This window comes from Mauremys reevesii, linkage group 3 (assembly GCF_016161935.1).
Source record: "Mauremys reevesii isolate NIE-2019 linkage group 3, ASM1616193v1, whole genome shotgun sequence".
Taxonomy (NCBI): Eukaryota; Metazoa; Chordata; order Testudines; family Geoemydidae; genus Mauremys; species Mauremys reevesii.
Window position 1 is genome coordinate 35,852,908 of NC_052625.1, and position 17,597 is coordinate 35,870,504.

The 17,597-nt window shown below is 39.8% G+C and overlaps 1 protein-coding gene across 6 annotated transcripts in view; it reads left to right on the forward strand.

The window, feature by feature from the left end:
* Window positions 1-17,597, forward strand: part of EML4 (EMAP like 4) — a 262,705-nt gene that overhangs the window by 136,600 nt on the left and 108,508 nt on the right. For all 6 annotated transcript variants that reach the window (XM_039529317.1, XM_039529314.1, XM_039529315.1 and 3 more), the window contains exon 2: window positions 6,396-6,578. In XM_039529317.1, coding sequence (XP_039385251.1) covers window positions 6,396-6,578 — 183 coding nt within the window. The remainder of the gene's footprint in view (window positions 1-6,395; window positions 6,579-17,597) is intronic.

The following is a 17,597-nucleotide window of genomic DNA, read 5'->3' on the forward strand; positions in this document are numbered from 1 at the left end:
TTGAAAGGGTCAACAGAGACACTGGGGTCTGTAGAGTCTGATGCTTCCATATTTTTAAAAGTTGTCTTGTGTCTTTGGTTTTGCCACCTGGTAAGCTGGTTTTAATACCAATATATTGCAGCAAACTGCAAGGAAATTTGTTCCATTGAAAGTGATTGCAAAGGGAATTTTGTGAATTATTTTTCTGGAAATATGTTTCTAATAATCCTCTGCCAGTCAAATGATTCATGGTTCTTCAGAACAAAAATGGCAGGTTGTCCAAAAAGTGGCACTGAAGGGAGAACTGAGAAACATGGAGCGCCCCATTTCCCCACCCCAGCCTTCAGATTGTAATGAGAATGGATTGTTTTGGTACCATTTCATTTGTAGTCTTTAATCATGAGACTGAATCTGGTCCTGGGAACATAGGAAATTTAGGCTGTGTTCCCACACTGAAGGGACTTTCATGTTACTGGGGAAATTGTGTGTGTTGGCAGAGGGGGTGTAAAACGATCTGTGGTTTGTGTGGCTTATTGGATAAAGTGCTGGCTTTTCCACTCTGTGGTTTAAATTTCCATGTGCTGGGTTTTGTATAATTTGTTTTTCTCAAATATTGTTTTTCTCGAAAATCAAACTCTTTGTGATGTTTGGGCATATTATGCAGGGATTAGTTGGCATATAGGACTGATATTGGGATTGATATGTACGCTGATATTATTATTATGAGCCCAGTATAGAAAGCTTGATATGTTTTCTTTTACATTTAGGTAGCCAATTCAGATTGATCTGAAGTAGTCAGTGACTAAGGCAGAGATTTTAATATGTGATTACACTGCTAAATCTGCTTAGTGGCCTGTGTGAATTGTGTTTGGAGGTCTGTCCAGCACCATCACTGGTGCCTCATTAGGTCTTCTGGCAAAGAGTCCCAGCATGACTGGGCAGAGAAACTGAACTCTCTCATCTTCTAGAAGTGGTTTCACCCACTTAGGCAAATTAGAAGTAGCAATGTAAATATCGGTTTAAAAAGTTAACCAGTTTAACCAGTTAAGCAATATAATTTTAATAGTTTATTGTTAACCGAGGTCGCTGTGGCTGGCCTGGTGCAACTGGGGACCCTCCAGATGGCTGGCGCAGGGTGGCTGAGGCTGGGGTCACTCTGGCCAGCTGGCGCGGGGCGGCCGTGGCTGGGGCCGTTCCAGCCAGCTGCTGGGGCTGGGGCTGGGGTCGCTCTGGGGCTGCTCCGGCGCAGCCAGGGCTGGGGTGCCACCGCCCGGCATGAGGCGGCCTGGGTTAACAGTTAAGGTTGGTAAACAGTGAGCCTAATGCTTACCGGTTAACCGTTGAACCTTTTACATCCCGAATTAGAAGAGCAGCATGGAGCGTTTTGCAGTGCTGTGGCTGTACATGTTATATGGAAAGAGGACTCTAGTCTCTGGGGCTTTCGTTTCAGAGGTTTTCTGAGCACTAAATTCATCCCCCTCTAAAAAAAATTTTTTTTAAGTTATTAAGTTATTTTTTTTGTCTTTACACCATAAAAATGATTTCTCATTGATCAGGTGCACAGGTGACAGCTTCTTTTAAATAAATCCCATGTCGTGACATTAGATCTGGAAAGTTTTTGGTTTACATTGAGTATTATACTTCATATCTATATTATGAGTGCTTTGGTAATGTTCCCTGTTATGTTAAGAATAATACACATTGAATATTATAAGGTAATGATAGTGCACAAAGTTGGTGTGACGGGGTATACCAGACCCTCTGAGGCGCCCCGATGGAGGGCTCATTGCCCTGCCATGCCCCAGCCCAATAAAGGGCAGTGGATAGGGTCCTCCAAGCTGCCTAAAGTGGCTGTGTGAGACACAGCCTAGCAGTCTAGTATAAGAGGAGCTACAGGGCCAGAGGGAGTTCAGTTCCTTGCTGGAGCTGCAGGAGCCTGGATGGCGTGTGGCTGGCTGATGGACCTACAGAACCCCAGACAAGGCAGTGCTGCCAGAAGCCAGGGAGAGTGAAAAGGAGCCCTGAGCTGGTTGCAGGGACTCCATTAGAACAAGCTCTGAGGTAAGGGTGAAGACAGCACAGAACCACAGGGAAGTGGCCCAGGGAATTAGAGAAGTCTTGTGACATAGTTAAAGGGACACAGCAGACGGCTGCGATTGACAGGGTCCCTGGGCTGGGGCCTGGAGTAGAGGACAGACCCGGGTCCCCTCCACCCACCCACATTAGCCACTGTGGGGGAAGTGGCCTGGACCTTGAGACCCCACAAAGGGGGAACTGAACTGTTGTAGCCCAGCTGGAGAGCTATAATCAAGAAGCCCAAGAGGGCAAAGACATTGTCTCCAGGGCAGGAGCCCTGGGGCACTGCTCTGTCCCAGAGCAGGGACAATCAGAGAGAGAGAGAGAGAGAGAGAGAGCAGGCACACACACTCAATCATTTTATTTGGTATCTGGTTCCAGTACAAAACAGACTTAGTTGATGTCAGCAGTAAAATACAATTATTTGCATTGGCCAGTATTTCACTTAAGTACATAGTGTCTGTGTTCATCAAGGAAATAGATGAACAGACTAAGCCCTGTCTACACTACGGGATTAGGTAGAATTTAGCCGCGTTAGGTCGATTTTAATGTGAATGTGTCCACACAACCAACCCCATTCCGTCAACTTAAAGGACTCATAAAATCAACTTCTGTACTCCTCCCCTGCGAGGGTAGTGTGGACCGCAAATCGATGGTATTGGCCTCCGGGAGCTATCCTAGAGTGCTCCATTGTTACCGCTCTGGACAGCACTTTGAACTCCGATGCACTAACCAGGTGCATAGGAAAAGCCCCGGGAACTTTTGAGTTTCATTTCCAGTTTGGTCAGCGTGATGAACTCAGCAGCACTTAGCAGCACAGGTGACCATGTTGTCCCCCCAGAACTGTAGAGCGTAGAATGTTTCTACACTCCCCGCTATCATCTCCGTCCCTGAGGTTATCACAGATTAGAAGGTGAGAAAAATGCACTCGCGATGACATGTTTTCTGAGCTCATGCAGTCCTCCTGCACTGATAGGGCACAGCTTAATGCATGGACTCATTCAGTGGCAGAGGCCAGGAAAGAATTAAGTGAGTGCGAAGAGCGGAGGCAGGACACGATGCTGAGGCTAATGGGGGAGCAAATGGACATGATGAAGCATCTGTTGGGGGAGCAAACGGACATGATGAAGGGTCTGTTGGAGCTGCAGGAAATCCAGCAAGAGCACACACCCCCGCTGCATCCACTGTATAACCGCCTATCCTCCTCCTCCCCATGTTCCATAGCCTCCTCACCCAAATGCCCAAGAACGTGGAGGGGAGGGGAGGCTCCGGGCACCCAGCCACTCCACTCCAGAAGATGGCCAAGGCAACAGATGGCTGTCATTCAAACAGTTTGATTTTTAGTGTGGCTACAATAAGCAATGTGTCCTTGTCCTTCCCTCCTCCCCCACCCCACCCAGGCTACCTTGTCCATTATCTCATTTTTTTTAATTAATAAAGAAAGAATGTATGGTTTCAAAACAATAGTTACTTTATTTTGAAGGGGGAGGGTGGTTGGTTTACAGTGAATTAAAATCAACAAAGGGGGTGGGTTTGCATCAAAGAGAAACACACACAACTGTCACACTGAAGCCTGGCCAGTCATGAAACTGGTTTTCAAAGCTTCTCTGATGTGCAGCGTGCCTTGCTGTGCTCTTTTAATCACCCTGGTGTCTGACTGCTCAAAATTGGACACCAGGCGATTTACCTCAACCTCCCACCCCGCCATAAACATCTCCCCCTTACTCTCACAGATATTATGGAGCACACAGCAAGCAGCAATAACAATGGGAATATTGGTTGCGCTGAGGTCTGACCTAGTCAGCAAACATCACCAGAGAGCTTTTAAACATTCAAAGGCACATTCTACCACCATTCTGCACTTGCTCAGCCTATAGTTGAACTGCTCTTTACTACTGTCCAGGCTTCATGAGCCATGGGAGAAAGGGGTAGGTACCACCATGCAGTGCTGCCGGCTGGGAGAGCAGCCTGAGGCAGAAGCCTCCAGCTTGCATGATATTCCAGGCAGGACTGAATCTCCATGAGACGAAACTTAAAAGAAGAGAATGACCTGGAGTCTCTGGCTCCCGTTCGGTGCTCTAGGAGGAGGATAGCCATATCTATCCAGGCGCCCCTTAAGTTTCTTTTCTGACTAGAGTAAGATATAATGGTGCACAATCTGTTTGTGTTATGCTTCTTATTTTAGTAAATAAGCTTTCTGCAAGAAACAGAAATGTATTCTTATATCCACTGAAGGTGCATGGAAATAAAATGTGTAATCTTGCACTGGTGGCATTACCTTTTTCCTCCATATGTTGTAACAATGCTTTCATACTCTCTCTCTCTCTCTCTCTCTCTCTCTTTTAAGTTGTCTCTTTTGGGCATGAAGACTTTTAGTCTCTTACTGGTAGGTGATCTTGCAGAATGCTTATATAGCAGTTGAAGTACCCCACAGATGCCAATGACATAAGAAATAGGGCTATTCACTTTTTTCTGTATGTTTTAGGCATACATACACGTTTGCCAGGATTAAAGGTGTTTTTGTTTAGACTCTTTCAGCTGCTATCCACATTACTGAACTGATTACATATGTCTTACAATGCAGCCTTCGATTTATTAGTATTCACATATCATTATTAGCATATAGTTTTCCTCTCATTAACTCAGGACTACAAAATACATATTACATACACTTCTCCAAATCCCCTTGTAATTTATCTTCCTTTTAGATTAAAGTGAGTTTCCAGCCCAAAAAGCAATCTTAATTTTTCTTTTTTAAAATATATCTGGCTGCAAAAATTGATAATCAAGCCTTCATATGCTGCAAGAAGATATTTTACGTCAATATCTCTTTGGATATTCTTGCTGCTGTTTCTGCCATTGTATGTACATTTCACTTGTAACTTCTCTTGTTTGAATAAATCCTATGGTGATTTCTTTGTATCTCATAAAATATCAGCAATAAGAATTACAATAAAATTGAATTTGGTGCTACTTCAATAACTAGTCCCAAATGTTAATGGTTTGTCAGGTTTAACAGCTTAGGGCCTGATGCTGCAAACCCTTACCACCTTTGTTGTATTTAATTCATTGGGACTAGTCAAGGTAGGGAGTGCTTTGTCCCTCATTCTTGCAATCACGTACTTACACTGAGTTTGAGGACCACTCAGGTGTATAAGTGTTTGCAGGATCATGGCCTATGTTGGATAATAAAGGGTTTTGGGATTAGGCCTTTAAAAAAAGTTATAATTTAAATTGTTTCCCTGAATTGAAATTCATGAAACTAGTGGGCTCAAAATTTAAAATGTGCATAACATTTCACAAATAATAATTTGCATATTTGCTTTTACATATGATTTGGTGGTATGAATGTGCTTCATATATGTCATCCATCCAGTATTAAATAAGCAAAGTTTATGAATCCCTGTGATTTTACACTTGTATTTTGTTTAGAGTATTAATAAACCCAAACTCACCAAGGATACCTTTAGGAATACCTTTTGTTTGGGTGACGTATATTTTTTTACAACCCATTTGTAGTGCACAGACTCTGATTTATGCTAAAAATAAAAACCTATGATGTGTTATTTTGGCTTGGCAGAAATAATGCAATGAGCTGTCAAAAGCAAAGAATATGCAGAAGCTGTAATTCCCATTTTACCATTGAAGAATAGATTTGGCTGGGTTATGCCTTCAATACTAATCTATTTTTGTGTGGCCAAACAGATTTTTGGAGCCCTTCACAGCATATTTACTTTCTGTTCTCTTCACTTCGGGCCAAATGTTATAAAGTAGTATATTTTTTTGGATCATGCAGTGTGGTGATGTGAAAAAAAAACAATAAAAAGAAAAGAAGTAACAAATTAAAACTTCTGATCTAGAATATTTTTGAATTGGAGTTGTCACTTCATTAAATTTGGCCTTGGTGAGTTGTGTATTTTTAAATTGATTTTTAATTATGTCATGCTTTAAAGCGAAGGATGCTTAGACTGCTTCTTTAAAAGTTGCAGTAGAATACACTTCAAAATGTTTGAACATACTTTATTTTGTATCAAATTTGAAAATACAGCCTTGTCCTGTTTAGCATGTATCTTGTTCCCATTACAGTACAAGTTCAGTTTCCAAACATCCTGTGTAGGCACCCGTGTTTAAGGGCCTTAATCTTCTCCTTATGTTGGTTATGCTTATGATCCCATACTTAACCATTATCATCTTTATCCAACCATCTTCAGTATCTCCCAAATATTTTTGATAAACAAGATTGCACTGTAAGTTTTATAACTCTTCTCTTTCTAGAAGTTTAGTTTTGAAAAAACAATTAAATTTCCTCCTCCTTTCCCCCCCCCCCCATCCCCAACTAGATGATAGCATCTCTGCTGCAAGCACATCCGATGTCCAGGACCGTCTTTCAGCTCTCGAACTGAGAGTGCAGCAACAAGAAGATGAAATCACTGTGCTAAAAGCAGCATTGGCTGATGTTTTGAGACGTCTTGCTATCTCTGAAGACCACGTGGCCTCTGTGAGAAAGTCAGCACCAAGTAAAGGTAATGATGCATATTGTAGATTGGAATGAATTTGACAGATTCTAGCTTTTCATATTAGAATGTTAACACCTGGAGTTTTCTCATTGGGTTTGTTTGCTATCTTAAGCATGAAAGCAGCTGTCAATAAATTGACTTTCAGTTATTTTTAACCAACATCTTTTTTGATAGGATAAAAATCTGAAAACTGATATTGTCCTTTTGCCCTTTGCAGTAGAACATCAGAGTTAAGAACACTTTGAGAGTGGAGGTTGTTCGTAACTCTGAAATGTTTGTAACTCTGAACAAAACATTATGGTTGTTCTTTCAAAAGTTTACAACTGAACGTTGACTTAATACAGCTTTGAAATTTTACTGTGTAGAAGAAAAATGCTGCTTTCCCTTTATTTATTTATTTTTAGTAGTTTACATTTAACACAGTACTGTGCTGTATTTTTTTTTTATTATATATTTCTTTGTTTGTTTGTTTTGTCTCTGTTGCTGCCTGATTGTGTACTTCTGGTTCCAAATAAGGTGTGTAGTTGACTGGTCAGTTTGTAACTCTGGTGTTCATAACTCTGAGGTTCCACTGTACTTATATTTATACGAGATCTTCTGTGAACTCCACGTTACTCCTTGTAAAAAGACCACTTTCTACTTAGACAATAGTATACTTTACATCAGGATTATTTAACATGCATCCTGAGGTCTGGATGCAGACTGGTGAATCTCTAATCACACAGCCAGGTTCTTCCTGTTAACAGCAAGTTGAGAACAAAGATGGTCAACTGAAGACTCTTACTGGAGGTTAACTAAAAAAAATAAATTTCACTTTGTTTATCTATCAAGGAAAAGGCAAGATGAAGGAAATATTATAGAGGGATGTACGTTAAAAAAAAATAAAATGCATATATTTACACAGAAATTTTTCACCACCCTTGTGCTCCTTGCAAATTGCCATGTGACCCCTACTGACAAATGTTTGGGCTTCCATTCATTAACATTTTTACATCTACTGTCTTCATGTACTATGTATATATGTTATATTAAAAAATTGGGATAAAAGAAGATAGACATATTTTGTGCTAATTTGCACAATGTGTAGGAACTAAAACTACATTAAAAAGTTAGCAGAGATGATTCAAATCATTTTAAGGGTCTTCCAATTCTCAAAATTAGAAGAGTGGGTATAATTGTGTGTATTCCCATCAAACTATCTACCCCAATTATTTGCCTTTAACTGAATTATACATCCTTAATTCTCCACTGTTACTCTAGTTTTGAAATCAGTGATGATGTAGAACAGCATAGAGATCTAATTATTGTAATTGTTTTTTTTTTCATGTCTCCATGCCAGATGGAAGGAAGTGTTGACACTTAACTGGCATTGACTCTGAATCCTTTTATTCTGTCTTATTTGCTAAATGGTAGACAGTCGTTATCTGTGATTATAAATTCAGCTTTTTTTATCTGACATTTATCATGCCTCATCAGGATTCAAACTTCCTTGTCTAACATTTTGAATAAACAAAGTACTAGCAAGTATTTGAGATAAGTACAGTAAGTCTATGTTGCAAGGTACTAATTTTTGCAGAAAAGTGATGCTTTCAAGTGAAAAATCATGGACAGAATGTACATACTTGGGGCCACAGTTTTCATACTTAGATGGTTAAAGTGCGTAGTTTCTGTTTAGGCACTTACATAAGTGGCTTTATTTTGGAGGTGCTAGGTATCCATGGCCTCCGCTGAAATCAGAGGAAGCTGTAGGTGCCCAGCACCTCTGAAAATCAGAGGTGAAATTCTGTGCCCATTGACGTCAATGGCAAAACTCCCCTTAATTTCAGTGGGATCAGGATTTCATCCCAGGTCACTTAAGAAAAAAAGGAAAGAGGCTTACATTTAAATGTGTGTTTTTTAACATGCAACCTTTTGGTCCTAAAACACCTGACCCAGTCCTTTTCCCATACAGAGCACCTCGTATTGTCTAGATCACAGAAATGATTGTATCTGATTTTAAGAAATGTGAGGCATATTATCATAACTACTTACAGAAGATATGTGTCTGTACAGAGAGACACTCCATGTACTGAAAAATATATCTCAATAGCACTGGAAAGAAAAATACAGTCTCCCATACCTCAAACAATTCCTAAAACTGTCCGTACCTGTCTGACTCTTTGCATACTACCACTAAAAAAAAAAAAAGTACAGCAAAAAGTGTGTGTTAAAGAGCATTTCACTCATTGATTTGAATGTTTTACTCAAATAAGGGAACAAATACAAAAACAGTATTCAAATGCTAGACTTAAAAGTTTTCAGATACGCACTATTGCTCTGAATCATGCTCCTCTTTGGTTGTATGTAAATAAATTAGAGGCCAAATGTCCAAACTAATGAGCACCTACAAATTTCACTGTAGTCAGTGTCTGAAGTGGCTTCTCTTTACCCCTGAAAATCAGACTTATAAATGGACTTTTGTGCCTGGATTTGAACATTTTAACCAATAGTGTTTTTTATCAGTTAATAGAGTTGTTTAAATGTCTTCATATAGCTCCATTCCTCTGGTATTTAGTTTTAACAATGATTTTTACTATTGCTGATCTAAATTTCACTCATTTTAGTGGGGGAAAGAGAATACACCATAAAAGTTTTAAATTTTGCTACTATATATCTGCATAAGTGCATATTATATAACATTTATTTATATAGTAGCATTGAAGTATTATACTACTGTTAATTGTATTATTGTTTCTTATTTTTATATAGTAGTGCCCACAATGTGCTTGGAACTGTCCATAAATATACTGAATCACTGTCCCTGCCCCAAAGAGCTCACAGTCTCTATTCGGAATCTTAAGTCATAAGTAGTTTTTGCCACAGAATGGCAGTTTTTAATGACACAAACTTTCCTCTAATCCTGTAGATCCCCAAAGAAAGACATAATTGGGGAAAGCTGAGTAACACGAAGAGAGAAACTGAAAGGAAATAAAAGAGCATAAGCACTGGATCCCACAGTCAAGATCTTCAATGCCTATAGATACACTACTTGAAAACACATTCATTTGATTAGATGTGGGATTCAGATTTTTTTTATGTTCAGACACATTTAACACTAAAATCCAAAGTCATTTGGAAGGTTTCTGTTTTATGCGAATACTTTGAATACTATGCTTTCAGACTTCAAGTCAAATGTATGCTAAAAAGGGGTTTGCATGTGCTTGTATATGTATGAACAGCTGATTTTCTCCCTTTTATAGATAGGCAGATAAATTTTGGCACTCCCATTGTTCCCTTTGGAATGGTCTCACTTTCAGTCTCCATTCTGTCTACCAAGACAGCAGATGGACTTTTTTCCTGGTGAAATGTCTGGGAATATTTTACTCAGTAACTGTGAAATTTTGCACAGTTTAGGGTGCCCATAACTCCAGATCTACTGTTTCTGCCCTAATTTAGCCATATACTAAGGTCTTCAGTAGGATGTAGGGCCATGAAACGACTTTGAATTTTAGTGTTAAATATGTCTGAACATAAATGGGCTGGGTGAATTTCTAATTCTTAGATAACACATTCCTATGGATTGTCTAATTGTAACTTGTGCCTTAGGAGGTTGTTTACACCTGTTCATTCACAGTTACAGAAATAGTGAAAGAAAGGTTGAGGTATTATTTAAAAATTGTGTTTAACTATGTATACACAATATACAATATCTAACATTAATGAATTATAACTAATTGCTGCTATTTTTATTTTATAGGGGAAATGGCCCCTTTGTGTTGAAACAGCTAACAGAGACACAAGAAAAAGGCATTGCAACTGTTGATGACTGGATATTTTTATCATGATACCTGAGATTATAGGACATTATAGAATGGCAGAAAAAAGATGTTTAGTGACATATTGCCACCGGTATTTTAGACTTCAGGAATAGCCTTGGGCCAGCATTAGTTTAGCCGTAAAAGTTAGTATTTGGAACAAACATTCCAGAATATGATTGTACGTTAATAAAATATTAGTGATTTATATTTTAAATATTTCTTTCAGTACAACAGTTGACTTATTTTCCTGTTGTGTAATAAAACTAAACAAATAAGGCCAATCTTCCCCAAATCCTCCAAAAATATACTTTATAAAAGTCACTCAGTATCTGATCTGCTTTTGCATTGAACAATCTTTCTTGCTGCTGAGATATATCTTCCAAAACCTCTACTAATTTCCCTTAAGTAGCTCAGCAGTTGCCTTCAAAGAGGTACTTTTCACAGTGTGAAAATGTGTGTTGTGAACTGACTAAATCAGGTTGAAAGGGGCAAACATAAATTACACTTTTTGGTATTCACACTCCCTCCCCCATTCAAGCTTGTTGGGACAGAAGACCGCTAGGGTTTCTGGCAAACTGCTTCAGGAACCTTCAGTATGGTTTGTTCATGCTGGATATGTCTTTGGACTGAACTGATTTTGTTTTACCTTTCTTATCCCTTTCTTTCTTGTCTAGCATCTGAATCAGCAAAAGCTAGGACCTTTACTAATAGCCTGGTATTTGTGATATTTTTCTTGTCTGTACTTTTCATCATATGCGTATTATTATAGTGTTTCAGTGGAAACCTTCCCAGTAAGTGAATAGATTTCTACATACATAGCATAGGGGTATCCATAAGTGAGTTAATTCGGTAGGTACTGTTTCATCTGTCTAGTGCTCTCCAAGAACAGTGAGATCCTCAAGGTGCATGGTGGGAGGTGTCATTTGAGATGTGAGCTATATGGTGTTCATTTTTTATGTCTGCAGTTCTTCCTATCTTATGATTGAATTAAGCCAGAGGGCAAGTTTTTAATAGTTGTCCTAGGAAAGTGTAAGGATCAGTGACCACCGTGTGAGAGAAGTATCTCCATTTGGAGAATACAAGGATATCAGCACTTGTCTGTTAGTGGGCAACTCACAAAGCAGAAGGAAGATATTTCTACCTCTGTATCTTCCACCAAACGACGTGGATGCACCCTAGGTCCAAACAGTGGCATCTGATAGATTATGTCATTGTCAGAAGGCGAGACATCAGAGACGTACTGATCACCAGGGTGATGCGAGGCGCAGAGTGCTGGACAGACCACAGATTAGTCAGGACGTCTCTCCAACTTTACATCGCTCCCTCTCGGCACAAACGCCCTAAGCATGTGCGACCTGCTTTCAACATAGCCAAACTGAAGGATGTTCAATGTTTCAACAACTTCCAGAAGAGTCTTGATGACAAACTGACATCCCACGGACAACTGATTGGTACTGCAACTGAAAAGTGGGACCAGTTCAAGCAGATGGTGACTGACACAGCAATAACATCTCTTGGACTAAAGAGGATTGGTTTGATGAGAACCAAGAAGAAATTGCTCAGCTCTGGAAGTAAAGAGAAAAGCCTTTATCGAAGGCAGAATGATCCCTCCTCAGTCTCCAAACAGGACCATTTCAAGTATCTTCAGAGCAAAACACAGAAAGACCTCCATCAGATACAAAGCAACTGGTGGGAGAGCAAAGCCAAAGAAATTGAGCACTATGCTGAGACCCACAACTCAAAGATGTTCTTCAGTGCTGTTAAGACTGTCTATGGACCTTCTAAACTAAGGACCACCCCACTGCTCTCATCAGACAACACAACACTGATTAAAGATAAAGAAGACATCAACGAAAGATGGTGAGAACATTTTAGCAACCTTCTCAATAGACCATCAACCGTGAATAATAATGTCCTCAATGAAATTCCACAACAACCTGCTCTGACAGATCTTGACTCTCCGCCCACTATAGATGAGATTAAGAAAACTGTTAGCCAGATGAGTTCAGGAAAAGCTCCTGGAAAAGATGGGATACCAGCAGAGATATACAAAGCAGTAGGTCCAGCAACACTAGCAGCATTCCACAGCGTGATCATCAGCATCTGGGAGGATGAAAAATACCACAGGACCTCCGCGATGCTACTATTGTCTCTCTTTTCAAGAACAAAGGCAGCAAAGCAGAATGTGGAAATTATAGAGGCATATCCCTCCTCTCCGTTGGAGGGAAAATCATCGCCCACATCATCTTGAACTGCCTAATAGCCAGTATTTCCGAGGCAAATCTACATGAAAGTCAATGTGGTTTTCGACCTGGCCGGAGCACAGTCGACATGGTGTTTGCTGTCAGACAAATACAAGAGAAGTGCATTGAACAGAACATGCACCTGTATGCTGTCTTCATAGATCTGACAAAGGCATTTGATACCGTCAACAGAGAAGCCCTTTGGACTATTCTAACACGACTTGGCTGCCCAAGAAAATTTGTCCAGATTATACGCCTTTTTCATGACAGCATGACAGGCGAAGTATTGTCTGATGGAGCCACATCTGCCCCCTTCAACATCACCAGCGGCGTGAAACAAGGATGTGTTCTCGCTCCTGTCTTTTTAACCTGTTCTTTGCATGCATCCTTAACCATGCAATGAAAGATCTGGATTGAGGTATATATTTGAAATACCGGCACAATGGTTCTCTTTTTGACCTCCGTCGCCTGAATGCAAAGACTAAAACAGTTCAGAAACTTGAGGCCCTCTTTGCCGACGACTGTGCTCTCATGGCTCACACTGAAAATGATCTTCAGCACATTGTCAACAAGTTTGCCGAGGCCTCGCAACTCTTCGGACTAACTATCAGTCTCGGAAAGACAGAAGTTCTCCATCAACCTGTACCTCGATCAGATACTTCTGTCCCAAGTATCTCCATTGATGGCACTCAGCTTAAAGTAGTGGAGAACTTTAAATACCTAGGTAGTGTCATATCCAGTGATGGATCACTGGATAATGAGATCAACGCACGAATATCCAAAGCAAGCCAGGCACTTGGCTATCTGCGTGTCAAAGTTTTAAACCACCACAACATCCGCATGTCAACAAAACTGCTTGTGTACAGAGCTGCTGTTCTTTCATCTCTTTTCTATGGGTGTGAAACATGGACACTATATAGTCGTCACATCAAGCAGCTCGAAGCATTCCACGTGCGTTGCCTCCGCAACATCATAAAGATCCGCTGGCGAGACAAAGTGCCCGATCTTGAGGTCCTCGAGAGAGCCCAGATGACAAGCATAGAAATGATGATCATGAAGTCACAGCTACGTTGAACCGGTCATGTCAGCCGCATGGATGCCAACAGAATCCCCCGCCAGCTTCTCTATGGTGAGCTCTCCCAGGGCATCCGGCATATAGGTTGTCCATGAAAACGTTACAAGGACACCATCAAAGCCAATGTGCAGTACAGCAGTATCAAACCCAGGGACCTTGAGGACGCCGCCAGCGACAGAACACAGTGGCGTGCAACAGTCAGAAATACCTGCATTGCCTTTGAGGAAGACCGCTGCCGGCATCTACAAGAGGCACGCGAACAACGTCACAGAGCATCAGCAGCACACAACCCACTGACTGCGAACTTCCCATGCACCATCTGCAGCCAAATGTGCACCTCTAGAATTGGCTTGTATAGCCATCAGAGGGCACACCGTGAGACCAGCAATAGATGATTTGCTCAGATTTGTCATCATCGGATCAATGGACTACCAAGATCTTCCACCAAGAAGCTCTCATAGATACAGGAAATCCTTTCAAAATGAAAATGGAAGAAGGTTGTTATAAAGCCTCTCTGTCTCTACACAAACTATGCACAAGTATGCAAAGCGATAGGAAAGGCTAATAAATCCAAGGAAGGTATTAAATATTATTGGAGTTATTCTAGTGGAATAACTAGAAGAATTAGTGGTGCTGTCCTAGCCTCTACCCATATACAAGCATTCCCTGTAGGTTAACACAGATGCTCCCTTCTGAGATAATCTTAATGCTTATGTTTTAAAGTAGTTTACTTGTAGCTGGTAAACTGGCCATCTACTTTTTTATGATTATGTATTTAGATGATACTATTCCCTGTTCAGTAATCTTAGGGGGCTTTTTTGATAGGCAGCTTCAATAGTTCTGTAAGTGCCATCTCTTTTGTGGGAAGTTCTTTCCTTTTGACAGCCTTGAAGTGTTGGTGCCACATGCCTCTTTACTTGATTACAGCAGTTGACACTTACAGTATGTGCCAAAAAAAGAATACCTGAACACTGGAGGAAAGGGAAAGCATAGAGTAATCTGGTACTTGTGGCTGCCAGCAAAACAGATTGTATCACAGTTGGTGCCTGGGATGCTCTTGGGGTGTCAAAATGTATGTAACATGAGACTGCAGCTTGTAGACACTGTGTGTGAAGACAAGTCCATGACACACAATGGTACTAGTAAAGCAGCTCAGGGTAATCAGACTAATAAAGGCCAAGATGCATGTGCTTCCTGTTCCAAGAAGTTGCTATCCAGTTGAAAGTATATATTATTTTTTTCTCCTATCATGCCCTCTTTTTGACTAGAGGCAAAAATGAGATTTTGCACACTTTGAATCTCCAGATGGAGCATGATGCAAAAAATAGGAGAATCCAAGAACAGAAATTTATAGCAACCTGCTCCTACAATCTCAGTTAATAGGTTGCCGCAAAGAGAGGCTGGTTGTCAGAAGATGGAAATGTCTTACATGAGAGTACAGTCAGCACTGGAAACGGCATTTTACACTTTGCACAGAGGTGTCTAGGACAAGCCAGTGGCACTTTATGTGACAATGCAGGTTTTTTCTTTAGTGGATTTGCGGTGATAAGAGTCTGAAGAGGTCCTGCTTGTTTTGTTTTGGTATGCAATAGTGTGTACATACCCCAAATACACAGCAAACCTAAATCAAAATCCTATTTCATTGAAATAATTTGAACAGAAGATTTAAGATGTGTTTTTTTACCTGATCTTAACTCTTGTTTCATTTCAATAATATTAAAATGAAAAGTAGGCTGGCCAAAAATGTTGATTTTTTTTTTATTTAAAAATGCTGACTTTAAGAGCAAATAGTAAATTGTGTGTGGGGGGAAAAGCTTGATATCTTTGCACTTGAATTTTTAGTCATGCTTAGCACATGCTAATTAACACAATTGTAGATTCTAGTGTAGACACTTCAGGACATGATTTACAATTGCTGGATTAATAGGTGTTCAAACACAACTACAAATTCAAGACCTACTCTGATGGTTGGAAGTTGCTGTTAGCCATGAATTTCTGTAGAAAGGAGTGTATGAGCAGGGGCATCATTTAAGCAATCCTAGAGTTGTATCTGCCTTATCAAGGCCAGCAACTGCAAGCTTGCATGTATATCACTTTACTCATGGGAGTAGTCCTGTTGAAGCCTTGAAATCTTATTGTCTTTCCCATGCACCGGTTATTGTGCCATGTGCTCTTTTTATGTTGAGCTTCTTTCTTCTCTATTACTTCCTTTTTCTGTTCTTCTCTCTCATCTCTTCTTTCAATTTTCCGTCTCCTCTCCTCTTTGCTTTCTTACTCTACTCATACTTGTCATTATTTTGGACTCTCTTCTTTCCCTCCTTCCCTTTACTTTACATTCTTTTGAAGACTAATGGGAACTAATAAACATTTAACCAGCTTCCTTCTGAAGAGCTTATTTTTACATTTCATGTGAATATCAGTTATATAATTATTAGATATATGCACTTGCAGCTGTATTTATCAGGAAAAATAATTTAGGCTAATAGTGAAGGTGTGTTACCTCTGTGTGTGTGGTTTTAAGTGAATAAAGCAGTGTGCCATTGTCTCAGAATATATGTATCTATCAAATAGTCTTAAAGTCATCAAACCTTTATTCCAATTCACACAAGTGAGTGAAGGTCATAATAAACAAATTAGAACCATTTTGGGGGAGGCCTGCTGTTCTAAAATCCTGAGACATACAGTTGGAACTAAAAGCTATCGTTTTATCACAAGACAACTTTTCAAAAGTTACTACTGTCACTTAAATGTCAGTTTTGCCTGCATTTCCCCCCAATTTAGCAAATAAAATCTATTTCCTTTTTTTCTGATTCTGTGGTTATGGAAGCAAGGGAGGGAAACAGATTCAAGTTTATGGTGGTGGTCTTTGTCTAATCTTGCTTATCTTTCATTCACACACTTGTATACTTGACAGATTTTAATGAAAGGTCTCTTTTGAACTCAGCAGATATTATTATTCTGTGAGAATTATCAGAATAGAGATGGAATCCATTATCCATGAAAGACATTTTTACTACTTTGATCTCACAGTTTGGCTTTAATCCTGGTCACCACTCACTGGATCTCATTTTACATTCAGCTTTCATCCAGCTCTTGTTCCGAGCCAAAAGATAAAGCTGAGTGCTATTCAGTCTGAAAAATTACAGACTGTTTATGTTAGTAATTGACACATAATGTGATATTGGCAGACATGCACAATTTGAATGCTGAGAACTTCATTGTTTTAGCCTATTGAATTCCATCCTGAATTTGTGTTTTCACTGCAACTTCATTATAACACTCTCCTTTGAAGTTAAGCCTGTTTTGGCTGCTATGAAAGGATATTTTTACAGTTGGAAACGGAAAGATTCTAAGGGTATTAATGTAATTTGGAGCCTTATGATGAGTATAGAGATTTTTGCTAGCCATCATCCACTGGAGTTCTGCAGCTAGGGTCAGAAACATTCTAATCCCCACCTCTGATGATGGAGAGCCAATTCATAAAGTCCAATACTCAGGGTTTGCAAATGGGTTAGGAATTAACCCCAAGTGTTTTGTTTTAAAATGTAAATGTATTTCCATTTTTTAGATTATATTTTTTTAAAATTATTTGGGATACTAATTTAAAAAAAAAATCCTGACCCTTTTTTAGTTCACCTTTAAAAAAGAACAGAAGTCCAATTAATGAATGTAAAAGTAGAAGAGTGTGAAATATTTGTAACATTGTGCAAAACTACACCTCTACCTCGATATAACATGACCCGATATAATACAAATTCGGATATAACGCGGTAAAGCAGTGCTCTGGAGGGGTGGGGCTGCGCATTCCGGTGGATCAAAGCAAGTTCAATATAACGTGGTTTCACCTACAAACACGGTAAGATTTTTTGGTTCCCAAGGACAGCATTATATCGAGGTAGAGGTGTACTTG